General features: G+C 56.3%; 2 protein-coding genes across 26 annotated transcripts in view; one reads left to right on the top strand and one right to left on the bottom strand.

Moving 5' to 3' along the window:
• Positions 1–13: 13 nt before the first annotated feature.
• On the bottom strand, positions 14–1,647 carry CUTA (cutA divalent cation tolerance homolog). 3 transcript variants are annotated; one of them, XM_081031158.1, is made up of 7 exons: positions 1,536–1,635; positions 1,404–1,450; positions 924–1,132; positions 693–752; positions 546–591; positions 371–420; positions 14–245 (listed from the first exon to the last, which is right to left on the bottom strand). In XM_081031158.1, exons 2-7 carry the CDS (start codon positions 1,443–1,445, stop codon positions 119–121), a joined length of 534 nt encoding a protein of 177 aa, XP_080887284.1. In that variant the 5' UTR covers positions 1,446–1,450; positions 1,536–1,635; the 3' UTR covers positions 14–118. The 3 variants fall into 3 exon arrangements, with proteins under 3 accessions (XP_080887284.1, XP_080887283.1, XP_080887285.1); XM_081031157.1 differs by having other exon boundaries at positions 1,335–1,450; positions 1,536–1,617; XM_081031159.1 differs by lacking the exon at positions 1,404–1,450 and having other exon boundaries at positions 1,536–1,647.
• A 2,181-nt stretch (positions 1,648–3,828) lies between these two features.
• The window catches only part of SYNGAP1 (synaptic Ras GTPase activating protein 1), a 30,879-nt gene continuing 15,776 nt past the window's right edge, over positions 3,829–18,931 (top strand). For 9 of the 23 annotated variants that reach the window (XR_013992119.1, XR_013992122.1, XR_013992123.1 and 6 more), the window contains exons 1-7: positions 3,829–4,082; positions 7,155–7,276; positions 9,429–9,534; positions 15,628–15,719; positions 16,161–16,282; positions 18,012–18,165; positions 18,353–18,451. Coding sequence is in view for 15 of the 23 variants with exons in the window: in XM_081030985.1 (XP_080887111.1) it covers positions 4,016–4,082; positions 7,155–7,276; positions 9,429–9,534; positions 15,628–15,719; positions 16,161–16,282; positions 18,012–18,165; positions 18,353–18,451 (762 nt within the window). In the remaining 8 variants the exon portion in view is untranslated. Of the gene's footprint in view, positions 4,083–7,154; positions 7,277–9,428; positions 9,535–10,687; positions 10,743–11,623; positions 11,756–11,877; positions 11,938–12,001; positions 15,506–15,627; positions 15,720–16,160; positions 16,283–18,011; positions 18,166–18,352; positions 18,452–18,931 lie in introns of those variants that run through there. The other 14 variants (XR_013992117.1, XR_013992118.1, XR_013992120.1 and 11 more) reach the window with 6 other exon arrangements.

Genomic DNA, 18,931 nt, shown 5'->3' with positions numbered 1-18,931 from the left:
AGAAAAGGCAAAAGCCAGAAAGAACCAAAGATAGGATTTATTAAGGGCCCACTCATCACCTGGAAGTCAGAGAGCACTGGAGTCTATGAGGGAATATGGCAGGAACAGGGCCGGCTCTTCACGGTAGGACTGTGCTAGAGTCAGAGCCTGAATCCGTAACCTGGCGCACCCAGTGCAGGTACGGGGAGTTTCCCTGCTCCACAGGTAATGCAATCACCTCAGCCACTTCATAAGGGTGCACAGAGCTGTGAAAAAGATGGGGGGGGGGAGTCACTCAAAGATTTACCCAAAGGAGCCCAGCCCCTCAGACTGCCCAGCAAGTCCCACCCCGCGGTACCCACCCTCACCCCACCCATCTCAAAGTTCTCACCGAACAAAATCTGTCAAAGCTGGAACCAAAGAACTTTGTGTTTTAATCATCTAAGGTACGAAGAAAAACATGGCTGAATCAAGGGGTGGGGTTGATTTCAGGATCTCAGATGAGGGATAGGGGTCCAAGGGCTCAGGGAATTGAGGTTTTGGGGGGTGGGGGAAATGTTTCTCACCATCAGCACCTCACTGTCTTCCTCAATCTTTCCTTTCCACTCATAGCTGAAAAAGGCAGAGAGTGTTGTGGGAGCAAAAGTATTCCCCAAGAGAAAAGACTGCCAGCCAGCCCCTAGTTAGTTTAACCCCCCAATCCTATGACTCACATGGATGTAATCTGAGGGATGAGGTTGACACAGGCTGCCAGGCGCTTCTCCACCACAGCCCTGAAGGTGAAGAGATACCCCATTCAGAGCGCCCCATGACCCGAATTTTTGCACTGCCAGCCCAGAAGCAGGTCTCCAAGCTGGAGCAGGGAGGAAGCAGCGAGAAGGCACTCTTCTTCCCCACCCCCAACTCCCTTCCTGACCATCCTCTCTCCACACTGGGGTCCCCACCTGGCGATCTCCTTGGCGACCTTCTCGTTGGGGCAGGTGACAAAGGCTGCAGAGACCGACCCAGGTACATAGTCAGAGCCCGAGGCCGGCGAAGGCCGGAACGGGGGGCTTCCTGAAGCCATGGACAGCAGGGCTCGGGGTAGCAACTGAAGGCGGGAGGCCAGAGGCAGCAGCGCCGGCATCCAAAGAAGCGACAGGAGCAGAGCGGCCTGGTAGCAGGAGGAGAATTCGGTGTTTCCCCACAAAATATCCCAGGAAACTGCACCCACCCCAGGAACTCTTCGCTCGCACAGACACTAAGGCTCTGCCCTCCCTTTTCTGCACCCCGAAGGAAACGGTCCCTGAAGCTGGGAGGTAAACCTGAAAAATAAAGGCAAAGGCTCTGTTTTCACTCCCTCCTCAGGGGCCAACCTCTGAGATTTTGGGTGCGGGTGGTGGTCGAGGTTTCGAGGACCGGAAGAGGCGGGGCCGGTCACTCACCCCTCCGCCGAGCAGGATTGCGGTAGCCCGCACCCCACTCATGCAGCCTGTGTTGGTAGAAGAGGGTTGAATATCAAAGGCCACACGTAACGCCGAGAAAGGACCCCAGGCCCAGGAAGAGCGACCTCTTACCTGGGTGGCAGCAACGTGATAAGAAAACAGCGCACACCACGTGAGAATAGACGCTGGACCACCCGAGTCTCCAGAACCAGCCAATCCGGCCCTCACGTAGCCCGATTTGCCCCGCCTCCTGGTGAGGGAGGAGCGAAGCGGGAGCTGACCAATCCACAGCCAGATCCTCAGCGGTAACCGGCAAGGGCACGCCCGTTTCCGTGTAAACCGGAAAGCGCCAATTGCAAGCCGAGGAGAGCCGCTGCGCCGTTCCACTGTCACGTGAGGGGGCCGGTCCCCTGGGCAGCGGTACCTCAATGAGTGACGCGAAGAAGCCAATCGCAGGCCAGCCCCGCAGGCCACGTGATGAGAGACCTGGCGCTAGGAAAGTGGTGCTGGAGACACCGCCGACTGGATGCGTCAGGTTGTGGAGCGAGGAATCATCTTTAGACCCCAGAGAGTGCCTACCGTGTTTCCCCGAAAATAAGACCTAGCCAGACAGTCAGCTCTAATGCGTCTTTTGGAGAAAAATTAATATAAGACCCAGTCTTATTTTACTATAAAAGTGGGTATAATACCCGGTCTTATATTAATTTTTGCTCCAAAAGACGCATTGGAGCTGATTGTCCCGCTGGGTCGTACTTTCGGGGAAACACGGTAGTAATAGCTCCTACACTGTTCCCGAGGCCTGGAGGAGTAGGAGGGTCCGAGAAGATTGAACCTCGGGGGGAAGAGAGCGCCCCCTGCCCTGTTGGTTAGGACTGACATGTGCCTGGGTTTGGGAATGAATAACGATAGTCGGAGGAGAAGCCAGCTGTCCGTAGGTAGGGGGGCGTGATTAGGCAGGCCCCAGCGTGGCGAGACGGTGGCTTGGTGAGGAAAGATGCATTTCAAAAGGACAGAGTGACACCCTGTAAATGGGATAGAGGATGATGAACAGGAGGCTGAGGGCGTCTCAGGCGTCTTAGCTGATCCCCCAAAGCTGGAGACAGACTGGTGAATGGGGGAAGAGGCAAGATGAGAACTGCAGGTTGGGACATGGAGAGGACACCAGGAAGAAGTGATGGTCCTTTGGTCCCTTACCCCCTTTCCATTGCACTCTCCAGGACTGGTCTACCTGTCAGCCTCGGGTTCCCTTCCCTTCACCCATCCCCCCAGGAGCCAGGACCTGTCCTACATAACCTCCCTTGGGCCCAAGCACATCCAGTGACCCAAAAATGGAGAGAGGGGCCAGAGAGAGGAGAAAGAGGTAGGAGGAAGCAGCAGAGAAAAAGGCTCTTGCCACTCCTCCTACCCAGTATTTCCCCTCCTTCAGAGATCTGGGGTCTCTGGTCAGCGGGTGGGTGTGACTGGGCATTTCCCAGGCTGACGTCAGAGTTCTCTCCTACCTACCTCTCTGCGATGGGGGTCTACCTGAGATCTCTGTCTTTGGGTTGGATTTTGTCTCTGAGATAGATCGCTGTGAGATCTTTCAATGTTTGCATTGGGATCTTTCTTAGGACTGGGTTTTCTTTAGGATTTTGTTTTGGGGTTTCTGTTTCTGGGTCTGTGGTCAGTCTCCAAGGTCTTTCGAACTTTATGAGTTTGGGGGTGCTGAGTTCTCCATCTCTGGACTAGTTGAGTCCTCCCTCTCTCTCTCTCTCTCTCTTCCCCTTCCCCTTCCCGTCTTTCTCCCCACCACCTCCAAGGTCTGGAGTTTTCTGTCTCTGAGTTATCAGTCTCTGAGTGGGCAGTTTCCTTTCTCTGAGATCTAAATCTGGGGTCCCTGATATCTCTCTCTGAGTTCTCTAATTCTAGGACTGGGTTCTTTCTGAATCTGGGTCTCATCTTTTTCTTTGAGTCTAGGCCTCAGGTCCTGGTCCCTGACATCACCATCTGAGTCTAGAGTCTAAGATTTCTGTGGTTATGGAGAACCTTTTTGAGGCTGGAAACTCAGATTTTGACCTTTGACCTCTCAGGGTGGTCTGGGGGGGTCTTTTTCTCCCCCTGAGCTTGAGGTCTATTTTCCTCTAGATTTTGGATTTGTGCCTCGGATTATCCCCCCCCCCCGCCCCGGGGGGCGACAAGATACCTTTCTCTGTGGGTCTGGGGTCTGCATCTTTAGAACTTCCCTTTCTCTGGTGTTTTTGAGTCAGGGGTCTCTATCTCTCTGGTTCTCACTGAGTAGGGGTGGGGGCTGCAGAGTCTCTCCTCCTCCTCCTGCTCTCTCCTCTCTCGCTCACTCCCCCGCCCCCCTCTCCCTCTCTCTCTCTCTCTCTCTCTCTCTCTCTCTCTCTCTCTCTCTCTCTCTCTCTCTCCCTCCCGGCTGCCGCCGCTGCCGTTGGTTCCTATTCTCCTCCTCCTCCTCCTCTCTCCTCCTCTCTGCTCCTCTCTGCTCCTCTCTCCTCCTCTCTCCTCCTCTCTTCTCCTCCTCCTCCACCTCCTCCTCCTTCTCCCCCTCTCTCTCCCCCTCTTTCTCTCTTCTCTTTCTCCCCCGTCCCCCGCCCCCTCCCCCAGGCCTGATGAGCAGGTCTCGCGCGTCCATCCATCGGGGGAGCATCCCCGCGATGTCCTATGCCCCCTTCAGAGGTACGGTGGTGAGGGAAGGGGGAGGGCCGGCTGGGGGGGCCAAGGGGGGAGGGGCAGGGCGGAGGAGGGGGCAGAGCCGGGCCGGGAGGGAGAGAGGAGGGATTGGAGGCTGGAGGATAGGGGTAGGTAGGGACCGGAGGGGACAGGAAACTGGCCTTGAAGGGGCTGAGGTGAAAAGGATGGAGGGGAGAGAGAGCCTCAGAAAGGGTGGGAAAATAGGATAGGGTTGGGGGGAAGAGCCGCAGAAATAATTTGGAGGTGGGAGCTTAGAGATGAGGAACATATCAAGGAAACAGAAGGACAGAGTCAGGAGAGGGGCTAGGAAGGAGAAAGGAAAACGGGTGAAAAGAGGAGCAGTCGGATATTGGGGGGGGGGCTTAGAGAATGGTAGGGGGCAGGAAAAGAGGAGGATGGAGGGAGAGAAGAAGGGGCCAGATGGAGAGAGAGGGAGGCAGTGGGGGGGAGGGTCCAGATGGAGGGAAGAGAGGAGAGGGAATGGGTTGGGGGAGGAGAGACCAGGGCAGGGGGAGGGCCAAATATGTGTGTGTTTGGTGGGGGGGACAATAGAAGTAAGACTGAGCGACAGGAGTAGAGAGGCCGGTTAGACTGCCCCGGACTCTGCCCCTCATGAAGGCCCCAGACCGGTGCAGTGTAACCCCTGGGGTCTTACCTGCTCCATTCACTTCACCACCTTACCCCTCCCCCACCTCCAGCCCTTATTTCCATTCCCCCTCCCTGCCCTGATGTCCATCACCTATATCTTTCCCCCCATATGCTGTCCGTTCCTTATATGAGTCCCCCTCTGTCCTTCCCTGTATCAGTCCCTTCTCTGGTGTCCATTCGCTCATCCCCGCTCTTCTACCTGGCAGCTCCTATATCTCTGCCTCCTCTGCACCCCTCCTTCTCCATCCCTAATCCTTCTATTAGCTCCACCTCGTTTCCTCTGCTCCGTGTCCAGTGGGGCCCTTCTGATACCCGTCCCTAGGGATTTACCATCATTTCTGCCTGCTCTTCTAGATCCATCCCTTCCATCCCTGTTGTCTGTCCCCCAGCCCACCCTCTATTCCCGACCCCTTTCCCCTTCTTGTCGCCACGAGCCTGTGCATACCCACTTTCCCCTAATGCCCCAGCTTTTATCACCCATTCCTCTTTTCTTGTCCCTTCTACTTTCTGGGCTGTTGGACATTTGGGGTGCAAAGACACAGGTTTTGGTGGGTGGATCAGAGCCTACGAGGAATCCGCATCTGAGCCCTGTGGGATTTCTCATCCTAGTACCTCTTGCCCCTTTCTCAGCTGTGTTCCTCGATCTCTTGCATCTGCCTCCAGAATTTTCCTTACTTTAAGTCCGGACAGTGTGTGTCCAGAGTTGCTCCTAAGCTAAGTTCTTGTGTGCTTCCCTGCTCCCAGGAAGGTGTCCCCTGAAGTCTAAGCTGCCTCCCAGTGCCGCCTGAAGCAGTCCCTCCCCTAATGATGATGTGTATCAGCAGGCTTCTCCTCTGGGGGTCCTCAGAGTCTGAGCGCCGCGGGCAAGTTGCCTGCAGTGGCTGCACGCTCAGAGCCTTGATGATTTCTGTGTCTAGAAGGTATTCGTTAGAGTCTCCGAAATGGCATTGAGAGAGTGAGACTTTCAAAACATTGGGGTTTCTAGATGTCTGTATTCTGGGAATTCATCTCTGACTCTGCTCTGCAGGTTGGGTACATTTGAAGCACATGTTTGTAAACAGAAAAGGGCTAGAGTTTTCAAAACTCTCCTATGCAGGGCATTCAGTTGGAAAGAAGCTCAAAGACCAGTTCTTTCCTTGCATTATACTCTGATTAATTATTCTGTAAAGATGACAGAATTTGATGTTTCTTGCTCTAAACTCTCTCACTCTGATACCTTAAGCCTATTTTCTATCACCGATTTGATTTCTCTCTCACTTCCATAGGGTCTGTCCCCCATGTCCCTGTGATGGTTTGTGGCGTTGGGGTTTAAAGGAGAGGAAGTTTGCAGGGATGGGGTCGCAGGAAGAAGAACAACAAAGTGGGGAAGGGTGACCCTGGGGGCATTTCTGAGCATGGGCGACCCTTGGCCTACTGTTCTTTTCTAGAAGTTTTGTCCCCATGCCCAGCTTTAATCTTTGGAGGCTCCCTCTATGTCATAGGCCTGGATCTTCCATTCTTCCCTCCCCTCTTCCTTCCTCAAACTCCTCACTGTGCCTTGGGAAGGTTCCTAACCCATGGAGACTCCGTGGGGCAGGTGCAGTATTGAATGTTTGATCTCTGAGCATGGAGTGGGGGAAGAGATCCATCCTGTCTCTATTCATTCAATCAAGGGCATCTTTCCTACCTCCTCACTCCCAGTCCCCCCACAGCCAAATGCTGACAAAACCCATCCTCCCCCTACCACCAGAAGAACCAGAACTTTCCCCAAAGGATGAGCAGGGTTGGGCTAGGAGAGGAGGGAGCAAAAAAGAGAGGTGGGAGGGGAGGCCCGCTCATGTCTATGGCTCTGAATAGATGAGCTCCCTCATCTGTCTCTTTTCCAGATGTTTAGCTCTCAGAATCCCATGACCCAAATGTTTCTATACCCCCAATCCATCCTTCTTTCCCACAGGTGTGTGGCTTTCCTCTTATTCCCTTGCAGGTGGGTCGTGCCACCTTCCAAGTTCTTGTCTTCTGCAGTTATTTGGATTCCCTTGTCTTCCCAGACACCTGCCACCAACCCCTCTGTGTGTTTTTCTTCTGCCAGTTTTGCTGCCCTCACCTTTTTATTTTTTTGAAATGGATGGAGAGCTTTCACCTTTCTCTGCCTCCAAACTTGTATGCTCTCTGTCATGATATAATTCTCCTGTGCCACCCCTCCATATTTCTTCTCCCAAGTCCACAGAGCCCCCTCCCCTTTTCCCCCAGACATAGAGGCTTATCTTTGTTCCTTTAAAGTCACCAGGAGCCTCACCCCCAATTTGATCTCCTCAAGGCATGTGGGGTCCCCTTTTCCTGCTTTGTGGACTCTCTTCATACCATTTTAGGCCTCTGTCTCCCAAATGCATAGAGCCTCCCTTACCGTTTTTGTGTGTCTCTGTCCCCCAGATGTACGGGGACCCCCTATGCACCGAACCCAATACGTTCATTCCCCTTATGATCGTCCTGGTTGGAACCCCCGGTTCTGCATCATCTCGGGGAACCAGCTTCTCATGCTGGATGAGGATGAGGTGAGCAGGGAAGATTGGAAAAGGACCACTGGGTAGGGTGGGAGAATGTGGAGAGAAATATGGGGAGAATCCTTGTTAGTGAAGGGACAGAAGACACCGAGAAGGCTGACAAAGAAGCTATATTTGCAAGTAGTGGGAGGAGGGTGGCCATTGAGATTTGGGCTGGGATGTGAAAAGGGGCCAGCATTCTCTCAGGGGGTCTTTGAGGGCCATGTGCAGTGTTGGGGAGATGTGGTTCTGAACATTGGGAGTGCTTCTTGTGCTATAGGCTATAGGCTATAGGCTAGGATGGGGAAAATAAACTGAAGGGTGAAGAAGTGGGGATTGTTTTGGAAGGATCAGCTCCAAAGCCATCCTCAGGAACCCTCTCCTCTTCCCCCATTGAGCAAGACCCATCACTTAAAACTCCCAGTTCTTTCTCCATCACGGGACAGAGTCCAGGGACTGGGACTCAGAGAAAAGGCAGGAAAGAGTGGGGTCTTTGGGAAACTGGGAGGGGGCTGGGGGATCCTGGGAGAGATGACAGAGGTTGGTGGGTCTTGGCGGGAAGAGCCCTAAAGACTGGCAATGTACCTGAGATCAGGTGTGGAGAGACACTGAGAGGGCTTTCACCAGGGACTTCAGGAACAAATACAGGAGATGCCCCAGGAAGAGATGCCGGGGGTGAGGGGAACTGGGAGTGCCGCAAGTTGTCTGAAGGAGTAAGAAGAGTGAGATGGGGCAGGAACTAGCCAACGTGAGATGTGAAATGAACAGAAGCGTCTTGTGGGAGGTGGTAGTCATGCAGGGTGATTAGAGAGCCAGGGGAGTGTGGCTTCAGATTTGGGAGATGGGTCACGAGTGGAGGCTCCATCAGAAGCAATAGGGGATGAAAATATGAAGGGTGATGCCCAGAGGTGTGGTTCGAGACGGGGTGATTTGGGGGGCCAACTTTACAGGGTGATAGGGTAGTTAGGAGACCAGAGAGGCGATGAGAGATATACCCCGAAAGCTGTGGGGAGGTTGTGGTGAGACAGGCCTAGCATTGGAGTTGACATTAACCAGGGTTTTGAGGGACCTGGTTGGCAAGTTGAGAAGGCTGGGGAGAGAGCTTCCAGGCCGCGCAGTCAAGTTGAGGTCTCCAGGGAGGACCTGGTGACTTTAAAAGGAGAGGTGCTTTGTGTAGTCCAAGTTTTAGGCGTTGGGGGGCATTCAAGTGACTTACTAGTGGTCAGCAGTCTTGACCAAAGGTTTGGGGTCTGTAGGATGAATTGGGGAAACCGGAACCAATACGAGTGGGGACTGTTGTGAGGATGAAGGCACGAGGTAGGGAAGGAATGGCAGAGGTGAGGACAGGTCACGGGGACTGCGCCAACCAACTAAGGGGCAACAGCAGTGGCCAGAGTGGAGCAGGAAGGAGAGAGAGGGGGTGGGAGGGAACTGGGAAAATGAGCAGTGTGTAGGCCACGGGCTGGGGATGGTGGGGTGGAGACAGTTCTGTAGGGTGGAGGAGAGGGGGAGGTTGGAAAGAAGGCGGCAGGGAGTAGTTGGGATGAGGCTCAGGGACCGGCAGAAGGAAAGTAAGAGAGGTTGGGGGTGGGGGAAGCAATGGAAGGAGATGAAAGGTGGGGGGAGGTGACCAGGCCCTCTGGGGGGTGGGGAGGTTGGGTCCCAGTCTGGCCGCAAGCCCGGCGTGGGTGGGAGACAAGCTGTGGATCCTGATTATAAATGCAGCTCCTGCTACCCCCGTGACAGGCACGGAGGGAGGGAAAGGGGTGAGGGAGGTGGGAGGCTGGGAGGAAAGCAGGGAGAATGGGGGAACTGAAGGTCAAGGAGAAAGTGGATGCAGGGAGTAGCCAACTCCTGAGGGGTTGCAGTTAGAGATGACGAGGGTTTGGGAGAATTCCCCGGAGGGTGTTTCAAAAGAAATGGAGGGAAAAGAGAGGAGGGTGGGACGGGAAGGAACGAGGGAGAGAGACTTGGCGAGAGAAGGGAAAGAGAGATCGATTCACCCAGAGACACTTAAAAAGTGTCGAGGGGAAAAAAAAGTGTGGAGGGGCAGCGGCAGAGGCTGGGCGGGCGGTGGAACGCGGGGTTTCGCCCGCCTGGTCGGGGAGGAACGAGGAGGGACGGCCGGGGCGGGTGAGCTCTGACGCCCCCCCGCATCCCCTAGATACACCCCCTGCTGATCCGGGACCGGAGGAGCGAGTCCAGCCGCAACAAACTGCTGAGACGCACAGTCTCCGTGCCGGTGGAGGGGCGGCCCCACGGCGAGCATGGTACGGCGGCCGGCAGGCCCTGGTGCCGCGGACAGCCCCGGGGAGCGGGCTGAAGGTGGCGCGGCTGCTGGGCGGGGCGAGGCGGGGGCTGGGGAGCTGTCGGCGGCTGGGAGGGGCGGAGACGAAGTCTTGCGTGCGGCGTGCGAGTGGGAGCCCGGGAGGAGTAGGCGCCCTCCTCTGGGATGCGGCGCGGGACCGGGGCCGGGGGTGACAGCCCTTGCTCTGTTGCGCTCCCTTCTTCCTCTCCAGCAGCGAAGTTTCACTGTTTTCCTGGTGCTAGTAAAAATAGTCTCCTTAGATCTTCAGCTTCCTGTCCGAGTGTTCCTGCCCCTGCCCCTCCCAGCCCTTGGGCTGTGATCTTGGAGAGAACGACCTGGTTCCTGCCCTCCCCCCAAACCTCTGCCCCCCTCCTCACTCCCGATTCTTCCTCCTGACCTTCTGGCCCGTGGGCCCGCCCCTCTTTCCTTGCCCCTTTTCCCTCGCATCAACTGCTTCTATTTTCCGCAATTCTCTCACCTCCTTTTATTTCCTCCCGATTTATCTTATTTCTCTACCCCTCTTGATGGCTCTGCCTGTCCCCTCTGCCCCCGGGGAAACTCCATCAGATCCCCACCTCAGCTCCTTTCTGTCTGTCTGTAGAGCTATGGGCTCAGTCTGTCTCCCCAACTCTCTCCCTCTCTCCATCTGTTTCTTCCCCTCCCTCCCTCCCAGTTTCTGCCCCCTTCCACCCCCCTCTTTAGTCATTTAAAAAAAGATTTTTGTCTTCCTGAGAAGTTCGCTTAAAAGGTTTCCATGGGAACAGTGAGGGGAGATGAAGGCAGAGAACAGAGATTTGCAGCCAAGGTGTAGAGAGAGGCCCTCAGCCCCCGGAAACCCCCTCATCACTGCCCTCTACCACCGCATTCCCCTTCCAGGATCAGGGGTCCAGGTCCCGCATCCCTCCTCAACCCCTGGTGACCCCTTTCTTCCACCAGCTCCCCTCCCCTCAGGGATCCAGGCTTCCAGTTTTTCTTCCTTGGAGAGAGAGCCAGTGGCCTGCCTCTATCCCCTGGCTCCCCTCAGCCCTCTTCTGATAGGCCCAGGCCTCACTGCTTTTGGGGGCCTGCTCCGAGACCCTGGGTGGGTGGATGGTCAGGGATGTGTGTCATTGTCGTGGAAACCTCTGACCATGGTGGTGTGTGGGGAGCACATCTTTGAGGCAAAGCCAGGTGGTGGTGGTGGTGGTGGTGGTGATGGTGGTGTGTACAGAGGACGTGTATGATGTCTGTCACATCTGTGCGTGTGTGTGAGTCATGTCCATGTCTAGGAAAGGTTTGTGTGTTTGTGTGCACACGTTCATACCTGTGTCCAGGCCAGAATGGTCACATGCTCATGGAGCGTGTTTTTGGTGTCACCAGCGGCAGTTGGTGTCTCTGTCCACATGTTCCCCATCTTTCTCTTTACCTTGAGTCCTCAGGGTCTGGCGTCTCCGGTGTGGGTCTCCTGTGTTTTGGGTGGGGGCACCCATGTGTGTTTGGAGTTGTGTAGGTTGTTAGTTGGGGGTTCAGTAGAGGTTGGAAGAGGGTCCAGGGTATATATATTTGGGAGGAGGGTTTAGTGGAAGAGTTGATAGTTGGTGAACGTATGGGGTTTTCAGGAGCATAAATGGGTAAAGGGCATGGAGGATGTGCTGGAGACATGGGGTCTTGGGGGCCTGGGTCCATGAAGGTGTGGGCTGAGGCTTTGGATACTCGAGCCCAGAAGAGGTCGCCGGACCTTTGAGGGGCATTGGAATCCAGGGCTCCTCCTCTGCTGGGTGGAGCCGCCGCCCCTCGTTCCCTCCGTGGTTTTGTTGTAGGGGGTCCTGTTCCGGAGGGGATGGTGGGAGGCCCGGTTGGTTTGGGGGGTCCCCTCGCCCCCCTCCCCCGTCTCTCTCGCGCTGTCTCCGGGCGACGGGGCTCGTGACAGAGGCGGCCACGGCAGCAGCGGTCGCCTAGCAACGGCGGCGGGGCCCGGGCAACGGCGGCAGCGGCGGGAGCGGCGGCGGAGGGAGCCGTTCCCGCGGCCGTCACCGCGCGGCCGTCCGGGCCGTCCCGGGCCCCGCCGCCGCCCCCACCGCGCCGGGCGGCGCGAGCCGGGCCGCGCCGCCCCCTCTCTCGCCGCACCCCGCCCTTCCCCCGCTCAGGGGCGGGGCCCCTCCCCCACCGGGGACACCCCCGACCCTCCCGGGGGGCGGTGCGAGGTAAGGGCGGGGCCTCGTGGACGAGGAGAGCGCGTGGGGGGCGCGTGGGGCGGGGGCGCGCGTGTGCGTGGGTGCATGGAGGGGGTGGGGAAGCCGCGGCGGCGGCGGCGGCGGCGGTGGCGGTGGCGGCAGCTGCTCCCTCCGCATGTTCTCGCTGCATCTTCCGAGTGGGGGGAGTTATGGTAACTGGAGAGGGGGCAGCGGAGGTCGGGGGTGGAGGTCGGGTAGGGGCCTCGTGGGGCCAGGGTCTCAAACGCGCGGGGGCGGCCGGTTTGGGGTGGTCTTGGAGCCCCTCGATAGAGGCTGCAGCCCGTGTGTCCACATGTGTGTCCCCGTCCATGCTTATGTCCCCTGTGTGTGTCAGTGCCATGTACACATGGGGGCCCAGTTCCTCTTGCACACATGTGCAGCCAGCCCTGGCTTATCCTGCCTCTTCCTGCTTAGGAGGCTGCTGGGCCAGCCACTGGCTTGGGGGGCAGCCCGGGGCCACACGAGTACAGGTCACCTCTGACCCTGAGCATGCATGTCCCTGGCTGGGGCTCACCTCCAGCAGTCTCCTGCGTGTGGGGATATATATCGCTGCATGAGCAGGATTTTCCGTGTCCCTGGTGGCAGGTGCGTGTCTTTGCATATGTGTTCCATCATTGATCTTGGTATCTGTGTCAGCCCCAGCATGGGTGTCCAGGGTGTGTCTGGTTGTGGGTGGTGTGCATGTGGGGGCAGGGAGTAAAGTGTGTGTGTGTGTGAGTGTGTGTGTGTGTTCCTTGAAATCCTACTGTATATGAAACACCTTTGGGTTAGGCAGGTGTGAGCCCTGCTCTGGCAGGGAGTGGGGACCGAAAAGCTGAAGAGAGAGAATGGGGTAAAGAGGAAAAGTGGGGGGGGAAAGGAGGAATGAGAGAGGCTTGGAGAGGACAGAAGAGAGAGCCAGGGAGAAAGAGTAACTGGAGATTTGGAAGCCAGATGTAGAAGAGAGAAGAGAGGATAAGAGTTTAGGATGGGTAACGGGGTGGAGATGGTGGAGAAGGGGCCTAGGAGCTGAGATGGAGGGGATCAGGCCTTTAAGGAAGTGGGAAGATGGGATTCATGTAGGCCGTATAGGATCAGGGGAGGCCACTAAATGTAGAGGCTGGCTCACAGTGAGGCCTGTCACAGCAGGGACTGTCATTAGAGGTTCCTGTCCCCAGCGTAGAGTTTTGCCCCCCATTTCTTTGCTCTCTGTCCAACTCTGTTCCTCATCCTGCTCTGACAGCCTCCCTCCTTTGGCTCCCGGTGAGAGCTGCCAGCTGGGTGTGATAAGGAAGAAAGGCCAAAGGGAAGGTTCGGGATTCAGGGGATTGCAGGGCAGGGGGATATTCTGTGGTGATGGCAAGATTAGAGAGGCTGAAGAGGTGGCAGTTCAAGCCCTTGCTGTGTGTGTGTGTGTGAGCAATTGTGTGTGTACACAGGGTGTGTACATGTGTGGGTGTGAGCACAATGCCTGTGTTACGGGTCTGTGTAGGTGGCTGTTATGTGTGTGCATGCGTGTATACATCGTGCAAGGATGGGACACGGAGACCCAGGATCACAGTGTATGCGGATCAGGTTTGCTGTGTGTGTGTGTGTGTGTGTGTGTGCACGTGTGTACACGGGTATGTGCTGTGTTTTCTGTACATGTCACTGCATGTGGCACTAATAACTAATAATAAGGATGTCCTGGGCTTCTGTCACTCTGCCCCCTTTTCCTCTGTGTTTCTGCTATTCTTGTCTTTGCGGCAGTGAATCTTTGTAAGCATATGTGCGTGTGGCCTTCGTGTACCTGTGACTTCTGTGTGAGTTCATGGATCTTAGTTCCTGGGAATATGTGTAAGGTTAGATTACTTCCAAGAACCAAGCGAATCAATTAGCAAATGTGTTCTCCTGTTAATTCTTTAGTTCCAAAGCAAATTTTATTGGATTTAAAGTTAGACTTTGTTGTATGCCTTTATTGGAGGAGCTTGCTCTGAAAACAATGGCTGAGCTAGGTTGCCATCCCTGAGAAAGTCAGACTAGGAAAAAGATATTCTGAGCCCTTCAATGCATTGTTGAGTGTGTAACAGAAGGATAATGAACACACTTGCTCCTTGTTTTCCCTTTACGGTGGAAGCAGTCACAAGGCCTATGTTGGAGTGAGGGAAAGGCTGAGGGAGAATAAGGGTTGTTTGAAGCAGAGTGGATGGAGTTGCACTTTTCACGTGAATGGAGAGGGTCGTGCTGTGGGATGCGGGGAAAGCCTGATGCGGTGGGGACCATGGTGAACTCAGCGCGGATCCCAGAGGTTAAACCACTTCCCGGTGTGGGGCCGTGTGTGTCTTAGGGTTAAACGTCCCTTCTGTAGTGTGCTGTGCTGCCCACATGATGGCCTGAGGGACTCGGGCCACATGTCCACACCAGCAGCTCCCGTGTGAGCATCTGGGTCCAAGTATGTCCTCCCCTGCTGTAGCGCTCATATATGTCTCAGCACGTGTCCGTGGGGTATGTGGGCCTCAGGGTCTCAGACTGTGGCCTAGGGTCCCCCGTGCTCACCGTTGTCTGTATGCCTGCTAAGCACCTAGGTCCTGATTTGGTTTTGCGTCGTGGTTCTCACACATGTACCCTCACGACTCAGTGTATGTTTCTTGGTCTATACATGTATTCCTGAGGGACTGACAAGGGCTTCTCCTCTGTCGTGAGATCGTGTTTTGTGTGCAGACGTCTTAACACTTGGGTTGGAGAGGCAAGGGGAACCTGGGGACTGGGTCTAGGGCAGTTTGCCATTCTGGAAGCAGAGAGTGACAATGTAGCTATGGCCCTCCCTTGTTCTGGAACCTGGAGGGTTAACAGGCAGCTCTTCCGGTCCATCCCCCTCCAGCCTGTAGCTTCTTGTTGCCGTGGAGATGGTAGCCCCGCCCCTGATGCAGCACCTGCCCCCCCATTGGCTGCAGTGGTGACTGTGGGGCTGAGGGGGGAGCCCAGGCCTGGGCAGCCATTCTGGAGCTGAAACCGGAGCTTGGCATCCCCCACTTTCATTCTCCTCTAGCCCCTTGGCCCCTCTAAATTCCCTGGCAGCAGAGCCTTAGCTTCCCTCTTCAGAGCTGCCATCCCTCTAGACTCTTGGCAGTCTGAGCTTCATCCGCATTCTCCTCCCCTCCTCCTCCTCTCCCTACCCTCACTTGGGAGTCCCCCACTCCCCACTCCCCTGCACTCTTCTCTTCCCCCTACCCTTCTGAGTCCCTGCCACTGCAGTGCACGTGGACCCGGCCCCCTTTCCCCGCCTCCCTGCCTGCCCCTCCCTTGAATTTTCTGTCCCCAGGCTTCTTCCTCTGCCGTTCCTCACAGGTCCCTTCCAAGACTTCCCCCTCCAGTACTGGGAGGGGGTCATGGGAAGCAATCCTGGCCCTCCAGACAGACGGGGGTTCCAGGAGTGTGGAGGCAGGCGGAAGATGTGTCCAGTGGAGGGAAGGGGAAAGCTTGCCTACAGCCAGTGACCTTAACCCGGCTTCCCCTCCAGTCAGCCTCTTCCTGGGTGGGGTGGGGGGACACCAAGGACCTATCTTCTGTGGATCCGTGTCATTATTACTGGGGTTTTAGTGACCCTCTCAGTCATGCCCCTCTGCTGACTGCCAGCCCCCGTCATGGGCCTAAGGCCTCCCACCCCGTCCCCTTCGGGGGGCTCGGGCTCGGGTTCCTTGCCCCCTCCTTCCTGCCGCCAGCCTCTCAGCCGCCGCTGCTCTTCCTGCTGCTTTCCGGGGGGTAGGTGAGGCTGGAGTGAGGGGCAGAGGGAGGTGGGCCAGTGTGCCGGGGCCAGGGGTAGAAACATGGGCTGACAGCGACCCCCTCTGAAACTTCCTTTCTGGTCCTTTCCTTCCCTCCAGAATACCACTTGGGTCGCTCACGGAGGAAGAGCGTCCCAGGGGGGAAGCAGTACAGCATGGAGGCCGCCCCCGCTGCGCCCTTTAGGCCCTCGGTGAGTGAGCGAAGGTGCCTGCCAGATGTGGCTCAGCCTGGTCCCTCCCCTCCAGGCCCAGCTGGAGCCCCAGGAGTCTGAGAAAGGGGACAGGAGCAGGAGAAAGAGAGAGAGAGAGAGAGAGAGAGAGAGAGAGAGAGAGAGAGAGAGAGAGAGGGAGAATATGAGTCTCCCCACCTCTTTGGTTCCCCCCTTCTTGGCTGTGCCCCCCTGATTCTCAGACCAACCCTCCCACATCCTCCAAGCTGGTGTGTGTGTTTGTGTATGCACTCGCCACCGCGGGAGCAAAGGAAGGCAAACTGGTAGCAGGGCTCTTAGCCCCCCTTTCCTGGCCTCTAGAGACTTCCCTTTTCCCACAGCCTACCTTCAGCCTGGGACTCTACCAGCTGAGGGACTCTACCCTGCTCCAACCCACCCCTATTCCCATTTCCTGCCCCCCAGCAAGGCTTCCTGAGCCGGAGGCTAAAAAGCTCTATCAAACGCACGAAGTCACAGCCCAAACTTGACCGGACCAGCAGCTTTCGCCAGATCCTGCCTCGCTTCCGAAGTGCTGACCATGACCGGTACTGGGCACAGGGCTGGGGCAGGAGGGTGCTCTACAGTGAGATTGGAGGGTGGGGGTTGTCTGAGTGAGGAGGGTAAAGGCCTCAGGTTGGCTGCAGGATATTGTGGGGTACGGGACAGGGAGAGGACCAACAGAGAGGCGGGAAAGGGAATGAAGGTGAAGCCAAGGAGGGACTCTTTTGGCCAACACAACGGTGGGCTCCAGCCCAGGGCTGAAGCAGCTGTACAGAGGGTCAGAGAAGGAGTGGTGGAGCCATTAAGGAATCCAGGGAAGCAGCGGGGAGTCCGTGGGAGAGGAGCAGTGTGCTATAGGTAAGAGGGGAGGAGGGAAGGGCAGCAGTTTGCAGTGGGGCTGGGCTGACAGATGCTAATGGCTGAGGGAAGGGTCAGCGCAGGGGGAGGCTGGCACAGGTGTACAGGCGGACAGGCTGGGGAGAGGAGGCCATAGGGTTAATCCAGGGACTGAAGCGTGAGGAAGAAATCCTCAGAGGAGTCCAGAGGGCACTGTCTCTGAGGCCAGGCTTGGGGGGCATCTGATGTCTGCTTCTGTTGTCTGCTTCTTGGGGTCCCTCTCTGGGTTTCCCCCTGTACCCAATCACTCCCCAGGAAAACCTTGTCCTTCCTTTCCCTCATGTCTGGCCACCCCCGGGATTGGGCAGGTAGGGAGGTTGGGATAGGTGAGTCACACCTTCCCCTGCCCCCCTCCCATGTCACCAAAGCTGGATTTGGGGCTGGTGGGGGGTGAGGGCACGGTATTCCTGGCCGCGGGGGCGGGTGGGGGGGCCGGGGGGAGCGTGGCGCTGACGGCAATGGAGCCTGAGATGACGGGGCTGCTATAAATAGCTTCATGGAGGCTCCCACACCCGAGCTCCCCTCCCGCTCTCCTACTGCTCTACTCTTCATCCCCTAGTCGTCTCCATACTGCTCACTGTCCTGCTCCTCATGTACCCCCATCCTCCAGTTCCCCAACCCCCTTTCTCTTCTGCTCTCCCAGTGATATCCCCCTATTTCTTCCCCTCTTACCCCCATCTCTGTCCCATGTCCATCTTTCCAGTTACCCCCTCATCTCCCATCCTGTCTTTTCTGCATGTATCTCTGTCTCCCCTTTCCTCCTCCTTGTCCTAGCTCCTCTTCTTCCCCAGTTCCCCTTTTGTTTCTTCATTCTCATTTGTCTCCTTTTCCTTGTAATTTCCCCATCACTCTTAGTTTCCTTGGACTGCTGTAACCACACATCCAGATTCTGCTAAAACTTGTCTTCTTACCTCATTCATTCATTCTTTGAATCATTAAATGTTTTGTAAGCACTGGCTGTGTGCCAGGCCCAGAGAAACATCTTTGCACTTGTGGTTATTTACTTCTGTTTTATTGAGGCTCTGGGTTTTGGGGATCACCAGAAGTGTCCCAGGCCCCCCCCCCCCCCCGTTCTCTTTGTTTCTCTGCCATGGTCATTTCTGGGATGAGATGTTCCCAGGTGTCCCCAGACCTCGCAACCCCTGAGGTGTGAACCAAGGGGAAGCGGTTTCTTAGAGGGTTCTGGTTCTCACGTCCCTCATGTGCTTCCCTAAGGACAGGCTGCTTTCTTTCTGTCTGTGTCTGTGACCATATAGGAGGGGGTTCAGGGAGGCCTTTCCCCAAGTCCCCATCCTAGAGCCAGACTGATGATGCAGGCCCCGGTGTGTGAGACCAGTGGGGGCACAGGTCCTCTCTCCTGAACCTGCCACCCCCCAGGGCCCGGCTGATGCAGAGCTTTAAGGAGTCGCACTCTCATGAGTCCTTGCTGAGTCCCAGCAGCGCGGCCGAGGCCTTGGAGCTCAACTTGGATGAAGATTCCATTATCAAGCCAGTGCACAGCTCCATCCTGGGCCAGGAGTTCTGTTTTGAGGTGCTGTGTGTAGTGTGCTGGGGAGGGGTGCTGGAGGGTGAATGCAGAGAGGCACTGAGAAAGTGGCGCAGGTGGGGATGTCCTGCGGGGGATGGGAGAAGGGAGGAAGGCCTTGGCAGTGGCGTCTGCAGTCCTTGGGCGTCACCTTCCCTCTGCAGCCCCATCTCAACTCCACACCCCTCTCTAGGTAACAACGTCATCAGGAACAAAATGCTTTGCCTGTCGTTCTGCGGCCGAAAGGGACAAATGGATCGAGAATCTACAGCGGGCAGTAAAACCCAACAAGGTATCAGGAATGTAGGGATAAGGCAAAGGTCAGGCCCTGGGGAAGCTGGGAGCTGAGGGGGAAGGCGAGCTGGCAGAGGGGGCCGAGGTGGAGGGACCTGGATGAACACGAGGTGACCCCCATTTTTCTGAGTCCGCCATTTCTTTTCCCTTTCTTTCTACCTCATGATCTGTTTCCTTATCGTAGAAGTCATAGACTCATAGAACCTATGGGGCTCTGGAATTCCTCCAGTCCATCTTCCCCGCAGGCACAATGCCCCACTAGGACTCTGACAGGTGGCCGCCCAGCCCTGCCTGCAGCGTTTCTGTAGGTCACATGCGACTATAAGTTAGCCAAGTATCTGGACCTCGGTCTCCCCTCTGGGATTGAAGCTGGAATACATGATCCCTAATGTCCTTTTGGCTCTGAAATTCTGTGTCTGTTTTTCCCCAGACTTCCGTTTTCCAGGAGAAATGCTCCCAGTTCCATCAGCTATATCCC

The sequence above is a fragment of the Rhinolophus hipposideros genome (genome assembly GCF_964194185.1).
Source record: "Rhinolophus hipposideros genome assembly, chromosome: 3".
Taxonomy (NCBI): Eukaryota; Metazoa; Chordata; class Mammalia; order Chiroptera; family Rhinolophidae; genus Rhinolophus; species Rhinolophus hipposideros.
The sequence above is the reverse complement of the archived record's forward strand: the minus strand, read 5'-3'. Positions and strand labels throughout refer to the sequence as shown.